The 10,405-nt window shown below is 41.2% G+C and overlaps 1 protein-coding gene across 1 annotated transcript in view; it reads left to right on the top strand.

Annotated features, from left to right (window-relative positions):
• The window catches only part of adgra2 (adhesion G protein-coupled receptor A2), a 46,305-nt gene that overhangs the window by 17,824 nt on the left and 18,076 nt on the right, over window positions 1-10,405 (top strand). Inside the window, exon 2 of the mRNA XM_037681116.1 lies at window positions 5,802-5,873. Coding sequence (XP_037537044.1) covers window positions 5,802-5,873 — 72 coding nt within the window. The remainder of the gene's footprint in view (window positions 1-5,801; window positions 5,874-10,405) is intronic.

The raw sequence follows: 10,405 nt of genomic DNA, 5'->3' as shown, positions 1-10,405 counted from the left end.
AAAAAACAGAATCACATTAGAAAAAACAGAATCACATTAGAAAAAACGGAATTACATTTGAAAAAACTGAATAATTCAAAAAATATATAATTTCCGTTTTTTTTTAAATGTTGTTCATTTACACTTAAGGGCCACTATAGTTGTAAGATATATGTCAATGATTTTTGAATAAATCTATGATTTTTTTTCTTGATCTTTGCTCAAGCGTCTAACATAAGTCTTGTTATATATTTGACCGCATCCCTTGGTCACAAAGAGTTAATCTAAGTTAGTTTGGTAGGGTCTTGGAAAGTGCAGCACGTGTGTTTTTAGTTATTTTCAGTTCAGCTGATTTCTAAAGTAAAGCTGCTTCACTAAATGATCTTACAGTACAACTATGACAAGATGGCATCATCCACCTTCTTTCCATTGCTCTGGTGCTCTCCGGGTGAAATGTCTCATTTTCTCCTGCTGTCATGCTTCTGGTCATCATGAGCAGCAAGTCATTTGGTTCTTCTCAGTTTTTTTTCTTTGCACTCGTGTCCAGCTGCAAACTTTAATCAATCTGACATTTTTTGGACGGCAGCCTCTAGGTTTTGGCAATTTACAACTCATTGAGTTTAAAGGGTGACACAAACGTTTCATCCGCTTCCAGTTCACGGCAGATCTGTATTTTGTTCAGTTCACGGTTGTTCTTGACACTCAGAGCCACCCAAAAGGTGATTTTGGTCTATGGTGTTTAGAAACAACCCAAGAGACAGTTTTAGACACGTGTGAATGTACAAATCATATTTCTCTGATCTGCACTGACTTTTCCCATCGTGTTGGTCGAGATTGAGGCGGCCGCAGTAAAGATAAGCAAAGAAGCTTTGGAATGATGATAAAATATGAGCTGATCTGTGCACGTTTATAGCTACACAAACACGTGGCATGCAGTCACTTTCCCTTGCAAAGAAGATGCCCAATTTTTTCTGTCCATGTTCGTGTTTGTGTCTTCTTCCTTTCTGGCCTCGATGAGAACAAGTGTCTGTTCTTCTGTGGGACCTGTCTCTCTTCAGATGACCTCCTGCTGTTTGATCTTTCTGTAAATGAATTACATAAACCAGCTGAACTGGAGCCAGGCAGTCGCTCTTTATTTCATCATTAGATGAATTCAATTAGTTCATCTGATTTCTGAGAGTCCCTTGTGATCTGAAGGAGCTAAATGAACGAGAACACCGTTGACGCAGCGCTCGTACCACCTTTAATGTGATCTGAGATGAATTCGTGTGATGCGGTTTCTACGTTTGACGCCTCTTCGTGTTCAGTCGGTTGTGATTCAGATATTTGTCCCTCCCTGATGGAGAAGCTGCTCATCCTCTCATCTTGTGAAGCCCTGTTGATCTTTACGTGCCGCAGAGAGACTGAGACGCTCTCCGAACGACCTCGGCTGTCACCTCACGTCCGGACGCTGCTCCGTCTGTCTGATGGCTGTCCCGGAAGTGCTCTCTCTACAACCCCTGACCTCCGAGACCACTCTCCGCACAAACAGCTAATTGGCTGGGTTTCCTGTTTATCCTTATGGGAACGCCGACTATTTCTGTCTGTTTACAGACGTTCTGCCTGTCTCTCATTCTCAGAGCGGTACTCTCTTTATTGTTTATGAAAGAACAATGTGTTTCGGCTACAACTGTGCTCCAAACATCAGGCTTTGGGGGCTCGGCAGGATGGTCCAGGTCCTGTAGATCCTTTGTGTTCCTGGAAATCGGTGCCTTTTGTTGTCCGTTGTAAGAACTTGGTTTTACGCTCCTTGTTTATTTGTACAAGTCAGCTTTCAAGTTCTTGTACACAGATTATCAAACTGATTGAAAAATTCTGTGCGGAAATGTCTCAACTCAGAAATTTTAGTGATGAGAGTCAAGTAGCACGTGCACATTACCATATTTGCCGATAAATTAACTTATTTATTTTAGCACCGTGCTCCAAAATAATCATTACAACTCAGTCAAAAGGAACAATCAGCATCTAATCCGTCTGTGTTCAGTTAAACCGCTTGTGTCGTTGCCAGATGGGACTTTCTTTTCTCCTGTCTGTGCTGAATTATTCAGGCAGTTCCGGGTCTTCTGTAACTTTTCATCTCAGGCCTGCATCCATTTATAGAAGAGGTTCTGAGCCCAAAGTCAAGTGAAAGACCTTCAAGGCTCAGGAGTCACGAGTTCAAACTCGGGCTAAGCCTCAAAAGGACTCTACTTGTCTAACATGCAGTCCACATATCATTGATTTATTCAAAAAGAAACTCCCTGAGGGTTTCTGAACTTTTGTTTTTCCTTTGCAGAAATGAGGCTCTGATTTGGACTGGACTCTGTTTCCAATGCTTGGATAATATACCCTTTATAGCGCAACATAATAAAGATGGAATTAGGAGGAAAATAGGACTTAAATGCATCATAAAATGGCCTCACAACCTTGGGTTTATTATTACAGTCATTAACGGTGGAGCAGTTCCAGTCCCATGGTTGCAGCTCGTTTTAAAAATAAATTTCTCTGGCTTTCATAATTTTGGTCCAAAAATAGAGAGTTCATAAAACCTGCACCAGAAGATGTTTTTATATATACTGACTTTTTAATTTTTTCTTTGTCTGTTTGGTTGTTTGGTTTTAAACTTACTTCTAGACAAAAGTTAGTCCAGTTTGTCCCACCATACCAAGACTGAACGATTAAATGTGGCCATTAAGTGGAAGGCACCGAGCTGAAGGCAATGTTTTTATTGATGTGGCAGGAAACAGGGGGTGTGGGGTGCTGGGGACGGCGGCTGCTGAATCTGTAAATCTCGCAGACTGTTCACAGTCAGCTCCCACTTTTAAAGGCGCGCACACAACTGGGTTCTCTCGATTAAGAACGTACTTAATGTCACAGACAGCCCATTAAGCTCCATGTGGTGGGAGCAGAGACGATGTGAAGCTGAAGGAGGCGTTAATGATGGCTGCCTGTTGCCACGGCAGGACTCTGGATCCAGAATATGAGGGAATATGTCTCCTTAAAATAATGTTTGAAATAGAGCAAATCTTTGGTTATGACTGAACACCACGTTATTAAAACAGCTGCAGCCAAATGACTTTAGGAAACACTGAAGTGGCTCTAACTCGGTCACTTTTACAGATATTGTGCTTCAGTTTGGAGAGAAAGTAGCCGAGAACAATCCCCAACTTTTAGTTTGAGAGATAACTGATGATCCAAGATCTGTGACCCGTCCTGGATAAATGCGTCACAACGAGGATTTTAGCAATATCGAAAGGTTATTTTCAAATTCTTATCTCAAAAGCTTCAAAATGATATGTGTTTAGTTCAAATTTGACAATTTATCACCGGACTGGCAGAAAAACTTACTTTGTTCGCAAGATTGCTGGTTGAAGTGGGCAACGAACAGCCTGAGGGCCAAAAGTGGCCCTTGGATAATCTCCATCCGGCTCCCAAAACTCTTAATTGAAAAGCAAACTTTATTTAAAAATTGATGAAAACATTCATGAATGAAACTTAAGCAAGTTTAAATTAAACCTCTTGGATCAATACATAAATACTTTTAGAATAAAGATATTTTTAAACTTGTGTTTCCAGAACTAGACTGAACCTTAAAGACTCCAAAACTCAAATATATACATATATATATATATATATATATATATATATTATCCCATATTTAGTCTATTACATTTTCACAAGAGCCATTTTACAGAAAGTTTGTCTTATATTTCTACAGTGTATTTTGGGGACATATTTTTTTGAGATGCTACAACAAGATAAAGCCTGAAAAACTTGTTTTTTATTTTTATTTTTTTTATTTTATGTCTTAATAAAAATTTATTTAGCACATTCTTTAAGTGGTCCTTGTATTGCTCTAAATATTTTGATTGTTGATTTGACTGATGTTGTCATGAATGTCAGCCATATATTTAAAAAAGGGATCCCAGAATGTTACAATGCCAAACATTATACGCAGGGATTTCCAGGACTGCTGCAGCAGGGCAAAGTAAAAATGGTCAGTTTCAAGGAAAATTATGATGTTTATAAGAAAAAGAATTTCTGGATATATACGGTATATAAATATATGTATATAATATACCTGTTATAAAACTTTTAATTAAAGGTAAATTATATGCTTTTTTAGATACCAGGATTGTTGAATTGTGTCTTTATGAACTCATTTAATGTAAATCTTATGACAAAAATCACTTTTTACACTTGTTGCACTGCAGTCTGTGTTCATTTTAACTAGTTTTGTCAGCACAGGTCACTATAGAAAAATTGCCTTCAACTATCCGAGTCAACTTTGTCTATTTATCACATCTCCTAAACCACTGGATGGTTCTTAATGAAACGTTCAGAAAGTATTGATTAGATGTGCATCTAATTAATATTGGGAACAGCTCAATTCAAGAAGGCTACTAAAGCCAAAACACAAACAGAGCTAGACATCAATGAATTTTACAGATATTTTGCTAATTTTTGGTGTAATAGTACTTTGTACCTGAGACTAATTCACAACACATACTCTGAGCACTACATGCAGCACAAAATCTACACCTTAAACGTATGCATTCATTTTTGGTGTAAATTCTGTTAGCATGTTAACAAAATAGTTCATGTATTACTAACATATTCTATTAATACTTTTAGACAGCAATCATTCGATGTACGTGTACTGCTAATTAACTTTTGTTGTATACCCATTTTAAGATGACATCAAGGTTAGCCAACACAAAATTAATTCTGTATAACTTGGTCAAATTTACAGATAATGAGCTGAATTTTGATGAGGTCATAGCTAAGAATTATTCACAACCCAGGGTGTGTCATCTAAGGATATTCAAACGACTGCGCATATTGTTACTTTAAATTTTTGACCACATTGGCTACAACCCTATCATTTGTCGATATAAGATGATCTCAGTCTAAAACGCTGGCATGAAAAAGTGGTGGGCGATACGCGTTCCTTCAAGGATTGCTAGATCTTCATTTTTCAAGTTTTGAATCATAAAATAAATGTTGAGAGTTTAACAGTTTTAGGTGCATTTTGTGAGACAAGAGTGTAAAGGAAAACAAGAACGATTTGGCTGTCAGTGCTTTTTTCCAAACATTTTCCCTCAGAAAATGCCACCTAAGGGTCTATGAGGTTTGAGCAGCAGCGACTGAGCTAACTTTTATTTTAGCAGACATTTTCTGTGCACAAATTGTTTTGGTCATGTCAGAACAAAAAATTCAAGGACAACAAATTCCATTTGAATAATAACTCCTGTAAACAAAACACTAAAAGTCTCCAGAAAATTATTTTGGCAACGAGAGGACCATCAGAGCAGAGCGATTACTAAAAATGTCCATTTTGCACAGCCATGTTGGACAAAGCAATTCAAAACCATGATTCAGTGTCCCACAGCGCTCTGACCTCTGGTCTGATAAGAGCCACACAGGCCAAAATGAATCACCAGTAAGGGATAATTAACAAGGAATGTGCCCCATTTGTTTAATCTGCAAAGTCATCCTTTTGATGTAAAAATGCATGCTCCATGATTATCAAGGTCACAGTCTTCCACCTTATCTCGATGTCCCTTTTTTTGTCCCAACATTTATTGCAAACATCTTAAAAAAGTGTTGGGTCAGGCTAATCTCTCATATGACTGCAGCAACAAGTGGACCTTTTTTTACAAGCTTCCCTTATTTATTTATTTTTCACCATGTGTTCAATTAAATTAGAACTCACAGCAGTGAAAATGCACTGGATAGATAATGTAGCAGTTTTGATGGAACTCGTTAGAATATATCTAACAATTGTTTTTGGTTTGTTACAGGATACTGAGCCATAACAAAATCCGTGTTCTTAAAAATGCATCCTTCCTTGGACTCAACTCTCTGGAGAAGCTGTGAGTATCCTTTCTTTTTCTTTTTTTTTTTACGTTGCACTTCTGTTATGCATATTGTTGACACTAGATTTATGTCATGCACCAAGCTTCTGGCCTGGGCAAGCGACAAAGTGTATCACTGAGATCTGAGAAGATGTTGAGCAGCTCTGAGCGAATTTATCCACTGATGGGCTCCTTTCCAGCAGGGAGGATGATCCACTCAGACTGGATATCACAGAGTTATGTTGAAAACTTCACAAAATTATGCTCTGGTCCTTCTTTATTGGGTAAACCCCTCTCCAATGAGACAAGATAAGAGAGATCTCTGGCAGGAGGTTTTGTGTTGGCAGTTTTTCCTGCAGCTTTCAGACAGTCTGGCCCTCCTTTACAGCTCGGAGTGTGAGACAAGTGATAAACAAGCTCCTTCCTGAAATGGCCATAATAATTTGCATCGGGTGACAAAAAAATCATAGTGGAAACTTTCTTTGCCCTCCTGTAGCTTTGATTACAAAGCAGGTTTTCACCCTCAAGACACATATCAGATCATATGAAACTTCTGCCACACATTGGGGCTTAGAGACCACTGCTACCTTCATGGATACTCATGTCTTGTATTTTTATGCTTGTTCTACTTCCAATCAAACCATTTATTTCCTAACAGAGTATCCCAGTAAAACACATTCAGCTCCAACGTGGATTCTGCAGTCTGGAAGCCGCTCTTGTTTTGTTGGGGAGGTTTGTGGGCATGCTGAAGGGATATTACTACCACATGGCATTCGGAGCTGCCACCCATGAAGCTAACAAGCTTCTCGAAAACGCTGAAAGAAAGAAAAATATGGCAATTTGCTGCAGTCGTTAGCTTGTTAGTTCCTACCTACAGGAGCTCACACCAGACGTGCCAGCCGAGAACAAAAGCCAATTTTGCAGGAATTGCTGTTTTCTTTTTCCTTGCTCTTTTTTTTTTCCACGAGAACACCAGGGGTGGGTAGTACCAAGGCCAAGATGTAAGACCTAGGACAGAGATAACCCAGTTGACAGGAAGACAGCAACTTGATATACTTCATATAAAGAATGAAGCTTGATGCATTTAATGTAAAATGAGATGATGTTTGTTTTTGTAAGTGGACAAGTCTCCTCATAACACAGCAGGGTCAAAGGGTCAGGAAACCTGAGCCTGGCCCCTGTACCTGGTGCAGATCAAACTATGAGGGGCTACAGGGTGGAGTTTCATGAAAAATCTGAGTGCAACAGTCCGAGCATGTAGAAAAACTAAAACAGACACAGTTGTGGTCCACAGTGGGAGATGTAGGCGTCTGGTTTAGGAACAGGAGATAACATGAATCACACGGGACTGATTTGACTCCTCTGCTTCAGCCCCGGCTGGATCTCTGACACACCGCGGTGGAGGTCTGTTCACTCCCTCTGACATCTCCAACCTTCAATTGAGCTCTCCGCACAGCTTATAATTACATCTGAGCTCATAGGAAAATCGCTGCCTGTTGTGGAAAAGGTTTGATGCGACATATTGTGCGGCGAGTTCTCGGTGAAGCTTTGCGTTCACCTTGCCGTCACGCTGAGACGCTTCAGCTTTGTTTCGTCTCCTCGGCCCGTCACGACTCTTCAGGTCCCTCTCATTGTTTCCAGTATGGCGTCTACATGTGCTTGTCATTTGCAGTAGTAGTAAACGCTTACTCATATTATGTGGTCAGTGCTGTAATCAAAGGCCAGCCCACTGGGGCTGAGTAAACACACATCAGGGAATTACACTGCATCTCTGCACTGATGTGACAAGGATAAACAAAGTCTGATTCCCCCCCCCCCCCCCATACACACACACACACACACACACCCCTAACTGCACACACTTTTCACACACACTCATGTTTTGAATTCTACAGGAACTCCGGAGTGTGTTTCCTTTCCTAGTATGGGCAGCCTTCTTTCTTTAGAGCGGGCTTGGTAACTCTCTCCACAGACACACACTCACATCTTAACAGCAGACATTAGCTGAGAGTTAAATGTAGTGTGCTCTGCTGTTGTTTGGAAAATCCAGATCCTCGGCAGTCCACCCTCCTGCAGGCCTCATGGGCCAAACAGTGCCCCAATCTACACAGTTAGCCCTTTCATTGGGACAAAACCCCTCAAATTGACTGTTCCCTTCAAAACCTGCCAAACCACCCAAATACAGAGGAGCGACTTAGGCTTGTTTGTTTTGCCCTTTTATTGGACTACTGTGTTGTTGTAGCTCTTTTAAATAGGCCTGCCATCCAAGAGCTACATTTGGACATTCAAGTACTTAAAGCAATTACAACTCCTGGGATGAGCAAGTAACTTTAATCATACCTTGCTTCTGTGGTGGTGCCTGCTCTGTGCATGGCTAATACCATTAAAATCTACCACTGGACCTTCGATACTGCTCTCATATATCTATTTGAGTACCTCTACCTCTGCGCACACCCTTCGTGACGAGAGCGCTCCCTGGCAGCTGCAGAAGTTTATGAGTCATGGACAGATCCCAGCAGCCTGTCCTGCACTGATTTGAGGGAAGGTAATGAGAATAATGAATGAAAAGGGCTGAAGCAATTTGGCTCTTGTCCAACTGGGCCCCATTGCACTATGGGACTCACTCGGGACAGGCGGGAAGGGCACAAGGGGCGCTCATTATCAGGTCTGTTCGGCCAACATGAAGAAAGGGAGTGGGGTGTAATTGGGGGGGGGGGGCAGTTCTGATGATGGATGAGGTAGCAGCGGGTTGTCTGTGGTGGACAGGTCTGAGAGGCAGGACTGAGGTTTATGGTTAGGACTGTTCAGAGGTTCAAGGTGTTGGCACTATGATACACTTTCTAAAAAGAATTACCGTAGAAATGACCTCTGCAGATAAGGATTCAAGGATTCAAGAATTCAATGTTCTTTATTTGTCATACACACCACATGTGGTATACATGGTGGAACAAAATTATGTACACAGGGTCCCAGTTACATCCAACAATAAAATGTATAAGAAAAACAATGATCACATCTAAGATATGAACTAAAAAAAACATCAACTAAAAATACACTAAGCACTAATAGCATAAAAACATTACATCAAACAACAGCACAAACATGAGTCTGTGTGAGCAGATGAGCACGCATGAACACAACAACATGAAACAGATCAGCAGCAACATGATGTGATTTTTCACAGTGATTGTTCTGGTTAGAGATTCATGAGTCTAACAGCCTCAGGGTAGAAGCTGTTCCTCAGTCTAGTGGTTCTACACTTAATGCTCCTCAACCTCCTTCCTGAGGGGAACGAGGCAAAAAGTGTGTATGCTGGGTGGGTGGGGTCCTTCATGATGCAGGTGGCTCTCTTCCTACATCTGGAGGTGTAGATGTCTGTGATGGTGGGGAGGCTGACTCCAACAGTCTTCTGTGCAGCCTTCACCACTCTCTGCAAAGCTTTTCTTTCTGCAGCTGTGCAGCCTCCATACCACACGTTGATGCTGGAGCACAGGATGCTCTCCACTGCACACCTGTAGAAGGAGGTGAGGACTGAGCTTCCCAGTCCAGCTCGTCTCAGCCGTCTGAGGAAGTAGAGTCTCTGATGAGCTTTCTTGATCAGGCTGGTGGTGTTGTTGCTCCAGCTGAGGTTGTCATTCAGCTGCACACCCAAGTACTTGTAGCTGGAGACCACTTCCACTGCAGATCCTTACCTGCAGATAAATGACTCAACCTGTGGCATTTCAAAGGATTATATGGGCAAAATATATTGGTAAATATTCACATTTTTGTTATTTCAAGGACAGGAAATATAGATGTGTGCAGGTATACTTGGACATATGTCTTCACAATTAAACCTACATTTTGTTAACGGACTGTACTGCAGTACTTTGTAGGGGCTTGATTTGATACTTTCAGAGTGACCACTTGGTTTCAGTAAAATCGTTTTTCTTGAGCCAACCTTGAAATTGCTCCTGCCATTCCGAGCAGCTGGGGTTAGGAAGAGGTCCAACTTAAACAACTTTACCACCTGACGCAGGGGAAGTGGAGCAGAGCCGGAGATGGTTAAGCAGAGGGAAGAAAATGGCAGGAGAATTGGAGAAAACAAAGTACTCTTGTCCAAATGGTCGTACTTGAGTTGAGAATATTATAGTGTATAAAAATAGTCATAAAAATGGCAAGTAGGCCTTCTAAATTTGGACAATCTGGGAATGATTGGGTTCAGACTGTCACAATCCACCACTCTGAAGTGGAGCTGCAGAGGTCACACGTCTTGTTAACAGAAAAATGAACATTTGTGTTAGTGTGTGTTTTCACACACACATCAAGTCGCTCCTGGTTAGGCAACAATGGTCTAATAAGACTGCATGACACAAAGGGGTGGAGTGGGTAAGGAAGGGGTTAAGCGTGCTGGAGAGTGGGAACAGAAAGGGGGTGCTGCTGGAGTTGATAGACTCCAGATGTGTCTCTCAGATAAACTGAAGGAAAGGGGTGTGTTTGTATTGCAAGCCTAGCTCAGTCATGGCTCTGAGGGTTTATTGAAACAGCCAGCAAGCCCCCCCCCCCCCCCC

The sequence above is a fragment of the Nematolebias whitei genome, chromosome 8, assembly GCF_014905685.2.
Source record: "Nematolebias whitei isolate Nwh7 chromosome 8, NemWhi1, whole genome shotgun sequence".
In the NCBI taxonomy this organism is placed as follows: domain Eukaryota; kingdom Metazoa; phylum Chordata; class Actinopteri; order Cyprinodontiformes; family Rivulidae; genus Nematolebias; species Nematolebias whitei.
The sequence above is the reverse complement of the archived record's forward strand: the minus strand, read 5'-3'. Positions and strand labels throughout refer to the sequence as shown.